Genomic DNA, 17560 nt, shown 5'->3' with positions numbered 1-17560 from the left:
TAAGCTGGATCAGGTCATGACCTCATGGATAGTGAGTTAGAGCCCCACATTGGGCTCTGCGCTGATAGTGCAGAGCCCCTTGGGATTCTCTCTCTGCCTCTCTCTCTGCTCCTCCCCTGCTTGTGCTCGCTTACTCTCTCTCAAAATATATAAACATTTAAAAAATAATAAAAAATGGCACTACATATGGACATACCACCACCACACTCGCTTTCATTTAGTACTTCTGTTTTATTCAAATGCCAAAACATAAGTTTCAAGTACAAATCGTAGTTATACTCAGTTTGGTTTAAAAACATCGATTATGCTTTGTTAACAACTTCCAAAACCAAATGTAAGTTGTTGTGACTAAAATGTCTCCCAGTCCATTTCTGGAGGATTACCCTTAATATATTTAGTAGCTACTCCAATTTTCACTCTACAAAAAGGAAAATGATGATGCTATAAGAAAAAGATAGTGAACAGTTATAATATGAAAGACTTCCTGAGAAAAACTTTTAACCATTGCTAGAGAGACTAAGAAGGATACCTGTTTCTGTTCCATATTATAGCAAACAGGTTTAAACATTCTGCAAAAGTGCATTTCTGGTCCTACCCAGCCATAAATAGATATCTCACATCTCTTATTACATCATAGAAAGCCCAACTTTTCATCAACAGGATTTAGAATCTGCATGAGGTTCTTTTCCTAAGAAAAAGGGGGTAAGAGGAAAACTCAAGTGTCTATAAACCAAATAATGAAGACAAATATTTAAATGTACTCTGATTTAAATACTTTCAAATGAGGTTGAACTGAATGAATAGCATAGAAATTTGTATCATCAACTTATAAAAGATACCCAAATATTTTAATATTTATAGAATCAAATGAAGTAACTTCCATTGTTAGGTCCCTCCAAATTTTCCCCACTGTTTAGTTTTGTTATATAAAGAAGGTTAAGAACTTATATTTTAGTGTGAACACATTCATTTCTGCTGACAGCAAAGCATAGATTTTCTTTAATGTTCTATGAAGACAAGGAATTAGATACCTAGGATCAAAGAACAAAACAAAACAAAACTAGCTGAGTAATTTGGTAAGTGCACAATATTAGGGTATTTTATTTAGTTTGACACATGGCTGTTACTATGACTGATGCTGCATGCTACTTTTAGAATTAGATGGTCTTTTCCTGAAGATTTAAGGCAGACTTCAATTCTATCTGCACACTCATAGTACTAAAATGGATCAAAGATGGTAAATAAATCAGACAAGTCAGCAAGGGAATAATGGCCCTTTTTATAGTACCAATTGGAAAGTTGGTATCATGCATTAGCAGATAAGACCAAGAACATAGCAAAACAAATCAGCAAAATATAGTTCTTTAGGGTACTTTTTCCATGACATTTTTAACTACTTGGAAACTACCTGTTCCAATTTTCAAGATGAATAAAATTCCAATATTTTCAGGAAACAAATATGGGTAGAAAAAGGATAAACTAAAAAATGGTATCTTGATCTTCAATTTTAAAGAATTTATTTTCCCATTTGTAGAGTAACATTATTGTAAAATCCACAGTTACTGCAACACCTGCATTGCTTAAAGGGTCTCCTAAGAATTTTGTTAAAGCACATTTTTAAAAAACTGAACCAAAATAATGTACATTTTATCTCCGAACGTTGTATCATTAAAGTCCACACAATGTCCTTTGTATTAAATCAATGTGATGTTACATAATGTACATGATCTCATTTTTATCCTAAAGGCTTCTGACCATGTATGATATCCAAGATAGATCCAATGCTTTTAATGTCAGACTGTAGAGACATTTACGATCCTAAACAAAAGAAGGAAAAGTTTTATATACAGGACGGAAGTCTGACAGTTTAGCTGTTTGCTGCATCTGCTTGGCGAGGCCATCCTTCTTCTTCAACTCCAGAGTCATATTCTTCTTCAGAGGATTCTTTTGTTGGAGCCCTATAATAAAAAGTCATCAGGTTTTTTAAAAATAAAAATTAGGTTTTTAAAAAATTTTTAAATAAATTGTTTAAAACAAATTTATTTAAATTAAAATTTAATAAAATTAAATTTAAATTAGGATTTAAATAAACATGATTTCTAGACTCAAAATAATGTATTAACCCACCTAGCTAAAAACAACACACAAAAAAAGTAAGATATTAAGAGCACTTTTAATATTCAGATTGCTTAGTGGTGAAATTTGGGAAACATGTAGATCACATAGCCAAGAGTTGCAAGTAATTTCCCAATATTTTCCCTAACAAATTTATTCCTGAAATAAGTTGACAAGGCTTCAACTGTGAAGTCTTTAAAAATCCATTTCTCCAGAAAAAAAGTAGAATCTATTATTTCAACTCAAATGCTTGACATTTAGCATATATCTATAGGAGAGAAAGCTACAGCTTCTGACCAAATCTGATTTGCCTCAATTTAAAATTATGATCAGACCACCACAACTTCTTTCTATATTGTTATCAACCAATAAAAGACTATGTCTCTGAATAACTAACAATCAATTTCCTCCTAAATTATCTTAGAAGATACGCAAACATAAAACATAACATACCTTGTGACTTAGCTAAAACAGAGATCTAATTTTTGGTATGTAACATTACTGTCAAGCACTGTACAAGAAATATTTATTGAATAGGTCGGGTCAGTAAAGTACAGCCTGCAGGCCAAATAAAGCTCATCATCTGTTTTTGTAAATAAAGGTTTAATGGAACACAGACATGCTCATTCATTTATGATTATGCTATGAAGGCAGTGGTGAGTAGCTGCAATACAGACTTGTACATCCCTGTGGTATTCATCTAGCCCTCTATAAGAAACTCTGCTGACCCCTGGGATAAATAAATGAAGCAGCGAAAAATGTGTCAAATCTGTCAACTGACGTGATACAACAGAAAAATTTGTGAAAGATATGAAACAAGTCACTCATAAATGACAGAATTAGCAGCAAAGTTCATTTAAATCTCTTCATTTGGATGACTTTTGTCTCTTATACTTGTTACAGGAAAAAAAGTGCAGGCTAATTAAAAAAAATTTTTTTTAATGTTTATTTATTTCTGAGATAGAGAGAGACAGAGCATGAGTAGGGGAGGGGCAGAGAGAGAGGGAGACACAGAATCCGAAGCAGGTTCTAGGCTCTGAGCTGTCAGCACAGAGCCTGATGCGGGGCTTGAACTCACAGACCGTGAGATCATGACCTTAGCCGAAGTCGGACGCTCAACTGACTGAGCCACCCAGACGCCCCATAAAGTACAGGCTAATTTTAAAGATCAAATTTCAGACTCACAAAATACTATTATTCTATAAACCAAAATTAGAACATTTTTTCTATAGAAAATTTGAGATTATTACTTCCCTTATGAATATAAGTATGCAATTTTTGTGACAGACCAATAAACCATAGCAATAAAGAGCTGATTTTAGCTTTTAGATTTGGTCTAGCTTGACAATACACTTTACCGGATATATCCTGGTTCCTTTTTCCCTTCTACTACTTCTTTATCAACCTCCACACATACGATATCAGAATTAGGAACTTCAAACATTGGTTCTAGTAACAGCTTTTCCTAAAGAGATAAAAAGTGATAAATTACATGGAAAACTGAGGTTACACAGAAAATACTTATATTCCATAGACCACCAATCAAATTCATTAACTCAACAAATATTACTGAATCCCTATTATGCACCAGGAACTGAATGTTGAAAAAATATCACTGTAAAAGCTTTCACATTCTTCATATTAAAGCAGCTGCTGACTAAATTCAGAGAGAATTCATTTTATAAGGGAAAGCTATTTATCTGTAGTTCTGCCTATTTAGGTCACCACACACATATAAAAAGACTACACTTCTGGATTCAGATGTTCCTCAGCATTCCTGGCATTACCAAAGAAGTCAACTGGTAATCCTTACTATGAAAATGATTTAGTCCTAAACCATCTCTATCAAACTCTTCAATTTTGAACTATGACTTCAAATAACCACTTGTTTTAAGGGTTGCAGTAGATTTAAGGAAAATACAGTAGATCTTTAAAAAAGTTTATAAGGTTTCTTTCTTTCTTTTTTTGAGATCGAGAGAGAGAGACAGAGAGGGAGAGAGAGAGAGACAGAGAGGGAGAGAGAGAGCAGGGCAGAGATGAGTCCTGTTGAGATGAGAGAAGTAATAAAAGTCCTATTGAGATGAGAGAAGTAATAATTAGCAGTGAAATTCTTAAAATAATAAAGTGGATGATGGCAGAAAATAGGCTGGGTCACTAGAATTTGTAACAAAATAAAAAATAGTGAGTTGCTATCATATGACAGAATTTAGGGGTAAAATATCATGATATCTGCAATTTAATTTCAGATTTTTAATTTGTTAAATTTCTGCAATTTAAACAAATAAACAGAAAAGAATGAGGATTTCAATGGGTCTGAGAAGGTACTCCGGAGAATTTAGTCAAAAGGCCGGAGTAAAATTTTCTAAATTCTCCTTCCTAGATTTTCTCTATTTCATTAATGGTACTATGTGTGTATCCTTTATTGCAAATGCTTTAAAGTTCCTTTTTTATAATAACAAAAAATATAATCTACAGAGACAAAAAAAAAAAACAAAAAACCAAAACCCATAAGAAACAACATCAGGCCAATTCTCTGGATATGCTTCCAAAGAAGTAACATGGAGGCTTAATATTTGCAAAACCCAGACCAAGAAATAATCTCGTTTTGTATAATAATGCCAACTTACCATTATGGACCGAAGGCCTCGTGCACCTGTTTTTCGTTCTAGTGCCAATCTGGCAATAGCTTTCAAAGCATCCTCAGTAACATTCAGTTCACACTACAAAGACATAAAAAGAAATCAGAACTTAGATAATACTTGATGATATTTTCCTAAGATAGCTATAGAGCATTTGATCTATTAACTATTACTACCTCCCATCATTCCTAGTCTTTGTAGAACAGAAAGGGACTAGTGCCCTAACTTTACAGATAAAGACTGACCCTATCCCTTTTCAGACTAAAGCATTTTTTGACTATCACTTTCTTCTTAGAAAATACTCTACTCATCATTCATTTTATAGAGTGTTACTAACCACCCTCTCATCCTACAGAACACAAAGGCAAAACTTTAGACAAGTCTGTCTACATTACCACAAATTTCAAAACAGAGTTCAAATTACTGATACTAAATTTATTAACATACCCAAAAAACATAAATCAAAATCCTTTTGGAACATCAGACTTCACAAAATTTTGGTATTAAACAAATTTTGGTTACTAATTTCTACATCCAGAAAACGCAATATTTAAGCAAGGCAATTCTCTCTCATAGTGCCTTAGAACCTCACCTTCAAGCACTTGTTTCTCTCAATTAACCTATGAGAAGGCAATAGTATTCTGAATCACAAATTTGTCATTAGTCTTTGAAGATGTTTTCTAGATTAACATGGACTTTCTAGGACTTTATTCAACATTTATTGGATGCCTACGTGTCTACATATTAGAGACTAAATGATGAATTACCATTTTTGCCATCAAGGAACTTAAGTTCTACTGGGTGGTGACAAATAAGCAAACTAGCATTTATAGCACAGCATATGCACATGGTGCTAAGGGAGCACCAGTGTGGGAGCGTTAAAATTAGGCAAGGGGACCACTGAAGGATTTAAGGAGAGGACTAAAATAACTAGCGTTGTATTTATTCATTCACTAGATATTTATTAAGAATATCTATTTGCTGGGCACTATGTTCAATAATATAAAAATGATGCATTCTGGAAGTAAAAAAAGGAAGATAATGATATTTTGGTGGTGGTGGTCAGAAACAGACTTGAGACAGGGAGGCCAATTAGGAGCCAAATGCATAGGTCAATGTAAAGAATGATAAAGGAGCTTGACATGAGGTAATGGCAGTGGAATGAAGAGAAAGAAACTGATATTTAAAGACCCTAAGTTCATAAAACCCAAAACATAAGCTATGTGATCGGAATTGTGGGGATGTGGGATTGGATGTCTGGTTACACAGAAGTAGATGTGGAAGGTGATAGAACTTTAGACAAAAGTATATAAAAATATACACAGTATGTTGTAACAAAAGCATTTAGAATTTTAAGGCTGAAAGGACAATCCTGTGTATATGGCTTGAGGGGTAGGGGATAGGCTACTGGTATAAATTCTCTCTCTATATATGTATACTTAGGCTTTAAGCTTCATTAACAATTTTAATTAAGACAAAAAAATAAAGCCAACTCCTAAATGTTTAATGTAACACGCTGCCTTTCCCAATACTTAGATCCACATTTAGTGAGGTATAGAAATACCAGGTATAGGCTGGTATTCTGGATAAGGAGGACTGCTTTTGCTTTTTGTTGAGCTAATTTATGCAGAGTTCCAACAGCAAAAACCCATAAATTAACTAAGTATGAAAAATAAAAATCTAACCTTATCCATGCTGAATAAGGCCTGGTACTGAGGAATAACAGCATTACGTGGCTCAGTTAGTATTTGTACAAGTGTTTTCTCATCTAGGCTATGCAAAGGAACTACCACAGGCAACCGTCCCACAAACTCGGGAATCATGCCAAATTCAATGAGATCTCTGGCTTCAACGTGACGTAATAAGCGATCTTTTTCTTCAATGTCTTGGTGAGTATTTGATTCTCCACTTCGATTGGCAAGGTCTGCAGCAGCTGCAGCCCTTCTGCCTTTTCCCAAATTAGATGGCGTTCCAAATCCAAGATACTGCCAAGAAAAGACAGGCATTATAAATAGAATGAAATTGCATTGTACTAAGTACTCTGCATATATTTCTCACATGACCTTTGTAATAGAAGAAAGTTCTATTATCATTCACATTTTATAAGTGAAGAAAATGAGCTTGGAGAGGTTAATACCTTGACCAAGCTCTCCTTGCAGTAAGTGGTAAATCCAGGATTTGAACTCAGGCCTATCTGTCTTCAGAATTGAGAACTAAACCACCATTTAATAACCAACTCTCAAAGAATGAATTCTAGGGGCGCCTGGTGGCTCAGTTGATTAAGCGTTCGACTTCTGCTCAGGTCATGATCTCGCAGTTTATGAGTTTGAGCCCCGTGTTGGACTCTGTGATGACAGCTCAGAGCCTGGAGCCTGCTTTGGATTCTTTGTCTCCCTCTCCCTCTCTCTCTCTCTCTCTCTCTCTGTTCCTCCCGTTTGCTTACGCTCTTTCTCTCTTCCCCCCCGCCCCCTCCCTACTGCTTATATGCTCTCCCTAAAAAATAAAAGATTAAGGGATGCCTGGCTGGCTTAAGCGTCTGACTTCAGCTCAGGTCATGATCTCACGGTTCATGAGTTTGAGCCTCAGGTCGGGCTCTCTGCTGGCAGCTCAGAGCCTGGAGCCTGATTCAGATTCTGTGTCTCCCTCTCTCTCTGCCCCTCCCCTGCTCACTCTCTGTCTCTCTCTCAAAAATTAATAAAGGTAAAAAAAATTTAATTAAAAAGTAATAAAATGTGTAAGAACTATAAAAACGGAGATAGTAATTACTTTGTAACCAAAGTTAATTTTGTAATAGCGTAAACAGTAGTAGTAGTGACTAAGGAACAAGCAGCCTTATGAGGAAATTATGCCCAAGTGTCTTAAGTCACTGCTAAGCATTCTATTAAAATCATGATCTGAGGTTGCAGCATACATCAACCTATGAGAATAACTCTGATTTTATAAAAAACATATAAGAATGACATCAAATAAGAATACTACTTTGCTGCAAAAAGCTGGGTATCGGGGTATCTCGCTGGCTCAGTTGGTGGAGCATGTGACTTGATCTCAGACTGTGAGCTCAAACCCCACACCGGCTATAGTGATTACTTATAAAAATAAAATCTAAAAACAAAAACAAAAAACACCCATTGTTTAAAAAAAAAAAAGCTGGGTATCTAAGGTGTATGGATCTTGCTTCAGTCAGTATAAAAGAACTATACTCCAGGCAACCGTCAGAATGTTTTGACATTTTGGTATTTCATACAGCTTTTGTCAGAAGTACAAGAGAAGCACATGGTCAGCCTAAGTTAAAAATCCATTCCTTGGGGCTCCTGAGTGGCTCAGTCAGTTAAGTGTCCGACTGACTGTTGGTTTCACCTCAGGTCGTGATCTGTTTGTGAGTTTGAGCCCTACACTGGGCTCTGCCCTGGCAGTGCGGAGCCTGCTTGGGATTCTCTCTTGTTCCTTCTTTCTGCGCCTCCCTCAGTCTCTCACTCTTTCAAAATAAATAAACTTAAAAAAAAAAAAATCCACTCCTCTGACTCTCCACATGGACAGTAGTGTATCAGAAAAAAAAAACCAAACACCTTCCATTCAATACTATATATATATGTATTTATTATCTATAAACATATATTAAAATACACACATTTATTTTGTTATATGTTTTGTAAATTATATATCATATATAATCTATAATTCATATAAATATATATTTTAATATATTAAATTTATTTAATATTTATTAAATTTAAATTATTAAATAAATATTAAATACATTAAATTATACTAAATTTAATATATTAAATATAAATATTAATATTTATAATTTATATAATATAAATATATATTATATAATATATATAATTTATAATTATATATGTATATAATTTACAAAACATTATAAAACACTGGAAATACAAACCTGAAGACAGCCATTATCCTAAAGGGGCTTATTCAGAGTGAGAACACATGAAGGCGTTAAAAGTATCACAGGACTGTACAGGACTGTAGCAGTGGAAGTAGGAAAAGAGGCACATAGCAGGGAGGGAGGGTAGAAGATGATCAAGAAAGCCTTCACAGATAAACTGCCTGATCAGTTTATCAGACTTGGTAACAGACTGAGTCTTAAAAGATGAACATATATTTGCCAACTTGATTGAGGTAGGGGAAGGCATGAACAAAGGCAAGAGGAATAAAAGTTAGGAATGCAAGCAGTCTGATATGGTTGGAATATAGGTGCAGTATTTAATATTGTACCCCTGGCTTTCAGTAAGAGTCGATAAAAATAGCCACATGGATGTATTTAATCCTCTGTAAAATCACTACTGACGACTGTCTTACATCTCTCTCTTTTTCATAAAGATCTATGTGACAAACTCTTTTTTTTCCCCCCACACCCCCGAGCTCAACACCTGAGCTGAGATCAAGAGTTGGAAACTCAACTGAGTGAGCCCCTCAGGCACCCTGACAAACTCGTTTTCAATCTCGGTCTCTCCTGAAGACCTCATACACTTCCTCTTTCAGATAATAAGAACTAGAGCCCAGGATATCTCCCTACTTTTTGTTAAGAAGTTCAAATGACCTACAACCTGAACCTTCCTTCTACATGTTTCTGATCTCTTTTTGGACATTACTTTTAACTGTTCTTTTCTACATGTTCCAAGTTTCAAATTTTTTGGAATAGCTAATTATAATTAAGTATCAGAACATGTTCTTTGTTTTTTTAAAGTACACTCTACACCCAACATGGAGCATAAACTCACGTCTCGAAGATCAAAAGTCTCATGCTCTAGTGACTGAGCCAGACAGGCACCCCCAGAATTTTAAATATAAAGTTATCTCCCTCCCTCTTTCTCTCTCATGTACGTACAATGAAATAATTTCTTCCAATTTGTCAGTCTAAGCAGAATTTCAAAAGCAAAAACAAATTAACATGAAAAATTAAAACCTAACCTTATCCATGTTGAATAAGGCCTGAGACTGAGGAATAACAGCATTACATGGTTCGGTTAGTATCGTACGTGAGTTTTTCTTACCTAGGCTATCCAAAGAACCACCACAGGCAACCATCCCATCAGCAGCATTATTTTTTTACTGCTACTAAACTACTACTTACACTAGTGGGTACAAAGCCAAGGAGACTTAAAGCAAGCAATGTAGCACAGTTGATCTATGATATATTCATTTAGGTAGAATATTATGTTATATAAAAGAAATCATTTGTGGTTACCAATTATGTAAAACACAAAAACATGGAAAATACTGGTGTGTTTTGGGCTGCTTGACACTATGTTGACATTACATTTTATTGTAATCAATCAACAAATAGTTACTAGGCATGTACCTTGCAGATATGAAGAAGTGCTCCATCCTAATAACCCTTCAGAAAAACTTACCTTTTCATTTTTCCTCCTGCTGATGATTCTGTCTAAGCCATTGAAAGCACCAGATGCAACAAACAGGATGTTTGTTGTATCAACTTGTACTGTTTCTCCACGTAACTTGCGGGAATTCTTTTCTGGAACATTAACTATCGTGCCTTCTAGTAGTTTTAATAACCCCTAAATAAAGAATAAATGATTTATAACATCATTATGTAAGTGTATTATTTATTGTACTTTAGATAATGAGATTCAAAGGGGAAAATAATGTGGTTATGGTCAATGAGCATAATTAAAGAAAACTGCCACATTGCTACAACTAACATGAAAATCAAATGCACTATCACACTAACAATTCGTAAATTTATTTGGAATAGTTACAGACTCCTGATGCACTCAGGAAATAGTCAACTTAAAAAGCTGCTTTTGATGGTAAAGATAGAATTCTGACCTAAATACAGGATTATGACTCTGTAAGATGGTAGGCAACCATGGTAGGAACATTGAAAATTTGAAAATAGTTGATTTGTCTTTCATAGAAATTAAAATTCTTTTCTACTCCTACTATTAAACTTTGAGACTACCTATATTTTGGGAGGCTTTTATAAAAAAATTATCTAGCACATTTTATAAGTGTGACCTTTTTGTCTTGGTCAAAATAAAAATGAAAGCAATTTTCCTTACCCTACAGTTTATGTCATAATTAGTTACCAATAAAAAGTCAAGTTGCAAATAGATCATTAAGACTTCACTTATGACTCTCCCATGAAATGAAACACTATTTTATCTATTTTATCCTATTGTCAAGTGAAAAGAATAAGATACATGTACATACTTCATTTATGTCTAATTAGAACCAGAACTTTCAAGAGTCATCTAGAAATGTTTAACTGGGCCTCTAAAGAATAAAACCAACAAAAATCAAATGTCATTTTTTCTATTCTTTAAAATAATTTTAATTTCCTAAGAAAGGTAATTTGGTACTTAAAATCACCAATAGCTTTCTGAACTACTTTAAAATGGTATGTGGAGTTTGGGGTGGAAGAAATAAACAAAACAGAATCTAATTGAATGCGAAACCAAACGTACAATATTTGGGAGGTTGATGTATTCCCTTCCTTTTAGTGGGCTTGAACAAAATATTCAACTGCTTACTTGCTGAACGCCTTCTCCACCTACATCCCGTAACTGATGAATGCCTGGCACACTGCCAATCTTATCTACTTCATCCAGAAAGACAATTCCTATAATTTAAGGAGGATTCTATTTATAATATGAAAATGATATACACAAGATAACCTCAGTTTTAAAAGACTAAGTAGCTAGAGAGCAAATATATACAAAGCTTAATTTTATAAAAATACACTGCCTGATCTCCCATTCATCATTGTGTAAATGTTTTATAATTTATTTCATAGAGCATCACTAGGGTATGATAACAATTCTGACATTAGTTATCTACCCCACTAATGTTTTCAGGTTCTTTATTCTAGGAAGCTGAGATAAAGGTATAGTCTTGAAGCAGGAGGTATATACAGTGCTGGTACTAGCAAAACTTTTTACTCTTTCCCACCTATATTCTTGTCTTAAAGGAATGTGGACAAGAACTTGTCAAGCTCTTCATGTAAATAAGGACAGATGATAGATGGGGAAAGGAGAAATGCAGCATCTAGGACATCCTGTAGGTCAACAAGCTAATCTGTTTCTAGATTCATCCTATACTCTCTTGCCCTTGTCCTCCTAACCCACCCCAGGATCAGGAGTCTAGAGGGAAGTCAGAACAGGAAAAATAATGATAGCATTAAGGATCTAATGGAATAATAATCTGGCCTGTTTTCACCCTAGTACCCATCTTATGACAATAGGGCAAAAGCAAACTTTGTGGCCCTTAGTATGCTAGAAAATGTTTAACATAGCTACCTTTATACAATTACAAAGTTTTATTCCTCAACTCAAAACAAGAATTATAGGATCTCTTAATGCTTTCCCAATAGTCTACATCTGGGGATAGACAAACTATACTGAAAACATACCTTGCTGTGCTTTTTCTACATTATAATTGGCATCTTGGAGCAGTTTGGCAATCACAGATTCAATGTCTTCGCCTACATATCCAGCTTGAGTCAAAGTTGTACAGTCACAGATAGCAAAAGGAACATCAAGGCATTTAGCTAGAGTTTGTGCCAGCAGAGTTTTACCTACAAACAGAAATAGCAACTAAAAGTTTACGAAAAATATGTTGATATACAATTTCTCTACAAAAATGTAAAATGTATTAAATCTAAATAGTATATAATAAAAAATTACTTATACATCTTTTCTCTACTATTGTTCAGATTTAATGGTATGTTATTTTTATTACTCCTATTAAGATGTTAGGGATTGGGCTAAAGGGCATTGCCAATTCCTCAAATTCAGCCTGAAGTCTATGCACAGATACTGATAATGTATCCAAAGGACTGGCCCTTAGATTTCTTCCCAAGAGCCAGAATCCCCCAATCATAAGACACAGCTTACAGAATCATTTATATTCTTTTTTTTTTTTTTAAATGAGTAATTTTTTCAGGAAGTTATTTACCTGACCCAGTTGGTCCAAGCAGCAAAATATTACTCTTTTCAAGTTTTATGTCATCATGGGAAGAATCCAATACTTCACCTCCTCGTTTTTCCTGAGGTATTTGTTGATTTACCTGTTGCTGCATTGATGCTCCTAGAGCATTACCATGTGGACTAATTCCAGCAATCTGAAGCAATTCTGAAAGAATGACAAAGAAATTCTTAGAGCTTCATTTGATCTTACTTGAAAAAATACCCAATAAAACCCTAAATCTAAGACCAATCACATATTTAGAAAAACAAATATTCTGATATTCTGTCTTACCTCAAAAGGAAGAAAACCTCAAATTATCTAGTCACAAATGTAAAACATATGATTATTCAGGGAACCTTAAGTAAAATAAATGGATTCTTTTTACCCTCCGTATTTATGTAAATCCCTTTAACTTAAGGGAAGGCAGTGTAAAGGAAGGAGAACAGTGCTGACAATCACAAAGCTTTAGCTTTGGTCTTTCCATTGTGTCTAAAAAGATCTGTGATCCTGGGCTAGTCATATAAACTTTGTGTTTCTGTTTCCTAACCTAGAAAATGGCAATAATACCTGCCTTATCAATTTCAAACACATGGTTGGAAGGTATAAGAATAAAATGCAATTCATTTGGAGGCACTTTAAAAGACAAATATATATAGATTTTTTCATTACAAATGAAGGACTGTAGAAAAAGCAAGACACATTGAACACAGTGAACACAGTAAGACAACCAAGACTAAAACAGAGAAATAGGGAACCTGGGTTCCAGTCCTTTTCTATCACTGTGTGGCTGTAGGACCATGGCAAATCACTTAACTTTACTGGGCCTGCTTCCTTACCTATTAAATAAAATTATCAAGATACATGACTTCTATAGTCTCTTTCACATTTAAAAAATGATTCTGTGAGTCTACCAGAGGAACCAAATACAGTAAGACTCACTATCCCTGGTTCTATCTGAATTTTGATTTTATAGGATCTTGAATGGATCTTTCCAGTCCCTTTATTAGACACACAATGCTTAACTAAATGGGAATGGTATTGCTGGTGAACTATCAGTTTATCAATTGGGTGCCTAAAAACAGAACAACTTTGTTCTTACTCTCTCGGCTGAAGGAAAGAATTCCAATAGTCTTTTCAGTTATCCAGATTTGTAAATATCCATACTGCTCCTCATCATCAGCATTTGAGGAATCTGTGCTCATACCCTACTTGTTTATATTTTCTGGATTTGTTTTTAGGTTGTTTCTAATAAATGGATTAAGAATATCAGTACTTTCCAATGCATTACTGTTTTAATCAAACCAATATATAGATGTTCAGTCAACATAACTATTATTATGGTCCTATTCCATCTGGCTGGCACTTTCAAATTATCTTAGGGTCACACTTAAAGTAAATGGTTATCCTGGGGCACCTGGGTGGCTCAGTTGGTTAAGCGTCCACCTTCAGCTCAGGTCATAATCTCATGGTTTGTGAGTTTGAGCCCCACATTGGGCTCTCTGCTGTCAGCACAGACAGCTTCAGATCCTTGGTCTCCCTCTCTCTCTCTGCCCCTCCCCCACTCACACTCTCCCTCTCTCAAAAATAAATAAACATTAAAAAAAAAAGTAAATGCTTATTCTAATCATCAAAAATAGGCATTCAAGGTGCGCCTGAGTGGCTCAGTCAGTTACGCATCTGAGTCTTGATTTCAGCTCAGGTCACGATCTCATGGTTCGTGAATTCAAGCCCCACACCCGACTCTGCACTAACAGCATAGAGCCGGCTTGGGATTCTGTCTACTTCTCTCTCCGCCCTTCCCTCGCGTGTTCTCTATATCTTCCTCAAAATAAATAAAGATAAAGTTTAAAAAAATAGGCTTTCAATAAACATTTTAAATTGTGCTACATTTGATAGTTATTAGCGAATAATTCACAATGCTATGCCTCATTATAATCCATATCAGGAAAAAAAATGCTGTCTCTTAACATGAGTTTAGTTAGTTAGCTAGTTGTCCCCAGTAAAAGAAAATTTCTTTTTTTATTTCAGCAAAATCTAGTTAGGAATTGTCACAATATAGGAAGAGGCTTTGCCTCGAGTGTAGGTTGGCCCAATGGGGTAAAAATTATTGAGGTGAACAAAAATTTGAACAGAAGTGCAAGAAGCATATTAACTACAGTAGAGTCACAGAGTAAATGTGTTTAAGTTTTTTAGAAAATTATTTATTTTGAGAGAGACAGTGGGAGCGGGAGAGGGGCAGAGAGAGAGGGAGAGAGAGAATCCCAAGCAGACTCTGTGCGGTCAGTGCACAGAGCCCGACATGGGGCTTTCGAAACTGCGAAATCATGACCTGAGCTGAAATCAAGCCACCCAGGCACTTCAGGATAAATGTATTTAACTTACACATGATTTAAGTTAAATTTAAAAGAGAGGAATAATTTAAATAGTACATGATGTTTGTCATTCCATTTCATGAAATTATGCTCCAGAGTAAACTTGAAATAACTCTCCTTTCATTTAGTTTGTTTTTCTGCATCTCTCTCAATGCATGAAGCAGCTCTCTACAATCAGTGAGCAGACTAGTGTATGGTTAGTTGCATGGAGTTCATTAGCCATATGGCCCTGGGCAAATTCCTTAAAATTTCCGTAGTTCACTTTTCTTATCTATAAAATGGAGGTGAAAATAATAGTTTCTGTCTCATAGGTGTTAGGAAGATTAAATCAGTTAAAATATGTAAAACACTTAGAACTGTACCTGGCAGAATTTTAGAAATGTTATAAAAGAATTTGCTATCAGTAATTTGCTATTTTCCTAGTGTTTAAGTTACTTGTATAACATAGCCCTTAATGCAAGCCAACTGTTTCATCTGGTGCTCAACTTAAGAAAAACATTATGTTCCAATGATGGAGACAAAATCTATCAGTCTTATTGAGAGTAGTATATCTGACATGTGATTTCCAAAAGAAACTTTAAAGAATATTTTGATTATGTGTCATTTTAGATCTAATGTCCTAACTTTAGAACCTATAACCCCACATATAACAAGTGGAAACTATAATGAAAATAAATTTAAGTTTTCAAAATATTACTTTCCAAGTCAATCTGTCATTATAATTATGAATTGCTTTTACCTAGGTTCTTAGATAGTGTTACTTGTTAACATTTAAATTTCATTAAATCACTACAATATATTTCTTTCAAAATATTCATTATAGACTTTCCTTTACTAATTTAATTCATACTAGCTTCACTAGCTATCTGTCCAAATTTATGAATATAGCACTGACAGCATATTTGATTATATTTTTGGTTTAGAAAATAAAAATTATACATGGACTTAAAGTTTATTATTTAGATCTTACATTCTTATATATAATCTAATTCTACTGCATTGTATTTAATCTTACCATGCATGATATACTTATTATTTCCATACAATTTAAGAATAACTAGAAATAGTACAATTTTATTACATGCACTAGATCTCATGCCAGAATTGGTAAACTAGTTATATTCTCATGGCTCATCCAGTATATACAGTATACTTCAAACAGTAGATACATAATATAGCTTGGTTCAAAGGCAAATATAAAAGTACCAAACTTATAGGTAAAATGTGTTCATAGTGGCTTATCTGTTTTATTTTGTTATTTTAATTACTGAAACAAAATGCAACGTGAATTTTTAAAATATTTTATTTACTTAAGCAATCACTCCATCCAATATGGGGCTCGAACTCATGACCCCGAGACCAAGAGTCGCATGCTCCTCCAACTGAGCCAGCTAGGTGCCTCTTTTTTTGTGAGCCTTTACCATCTGTGAAGCACTACATATCCACATCCAAAAAAATACGTGCAAGACAACAGAATGGCCACTATCCTTAGAATATCAGGTCCTTCCACACCCTCCATCAGACTATCTGATGCTTAAAGAGACAATCCAGGGCTGGAAACATTGAGTTGGGGCTTAGTCATAATTTGCAAGGGTATACCAAGTTTCATAAACACCAAAAATAAAAAGTGTGGTTTCTGGCAAAGGGAATCTGGAAGATAATCTGTCTCCCCCAAAATTTCTGTCACACATAAGCAGGCCAACTCTGCTTGTATGGGGGGGAAAAAGATACAAAATAGCAAGCTACAGATTTTAAAAAACACAACTCCTGTTAATATGCATATAGGTATATATTTATAGAGAAGAACTATATATAATATTTTTTATTTCTCTAACATTATACTTTAAGAAATATCACAACAGAAAAGATAAAAATTGAATATGTGAAGTAACCCAACATATATAAAGTACACATACTAGCTATGAGAAACTGTTCCAAAGTTATATATACCATGTATGATAAGCATGTTTAGATAATATACAATATCTTTCTTGGTAATACACAAGCTAATATATATCTACCATCACTACTGCTGACATCCTTCACTGAGATAAATCTCAAAAGGAAGAATGATTACAGAGGAGGACCTGAGGAGAGGTCACTTACTTGTAAATCTGTACTCATCTTCCCGTCTTCTTATTTCTAATTCTAAGAAAGAGGATAAAATGACAACATGAAAATGTATATTTGTTTAGTTTGGAGGAACAAATGAGGGATATCTCCCTTCTTGCCCTCTTCTAAATATATATAAAGAATGTGTTCATTAATGCTTTGTAGCTTTTCACATTATGAAAAAATCTATATGTTACATCCTGTCTATATTAAAAACATTAAAAACCCAAACATGTTAACGATGGCTGTCCAGTTGCTAATATCCACATTTGTCAAGTACTGACTTGGTATTTAAGAAAACAGAAGCAATAATTTAAATTTTCAACAAAAGTTTAAACTGCTCATATCATAAATACCATATAACCATTT

The 17560-nt window shown here is 34.4% G+C and overlaps 1 protein-coding gene across 2 annotated transcripts in view; it reads right to left on the bottom strand.

The window, feature by feature from the left end:
- Positions 1-211: 211 nt before the first annotated feature.
- The window catches only part of CLPX (caseinolytic mitochondrial matrix peptidase chaperone subunit X), a 40138-nt gene continuing 22789 nt past the window's right edge, over positions 212-17560 (bottom strand). For both annotated transcript variants that reach the window (XM_019441772.2, XM_019441771.2), the window contains exons 6-14: positions 17186-17227; positions 12696-12872; positions 12151-12315; positions 11273-11361; positions 10133-10297; positions 6440-6739; positions 4743-4835; positions 3474-3580; positions 212-1958 (exon numbers count right to left, since the gene is read on the bottom strand). In XM_019441772.2, coding sequence (XP_019297317.2) covers positions 1868-1958; positions 3474-3580; positions 4743-4835; positions 6440-6739; positions 10133-10297; positions 11273-11361; positions 12151-12315; positions 12696-12872; positions 17186-17227 — 1229 coding nt within the window. In that variant the 3' untranslated portion in view covers positions 212-1867. The remainder of the gene's footprint in view (positions 1959-3473; positions 3581-4742; positions 4836-6439; positions 6740-10132; positions 10298-11272; positions 11362-12150; positions 12316-12695; positions 12873-17185; positions 17228-17560) is intronic.

The sequence above is a fragment of the Panthera pardus genome, unplaced genomic scaffold, assembly GCF_024362965.1.
Source record: "Panthera pardus isolate Hobbes unplaced genomic scaffold, ASM2436296v1 HiC_scaffold_24, whole genome shotgun sequence".
NCBI classification, from domain to species: domain Eukaryota; kingdom Metazoa; phylum Chordata; class Mammalia; order Carnivora; family Felidae; genus Panthera; species Panthera pardus.
This window is presented reverse-complemented; position numbering and strand designations above follow the sequence as displayed.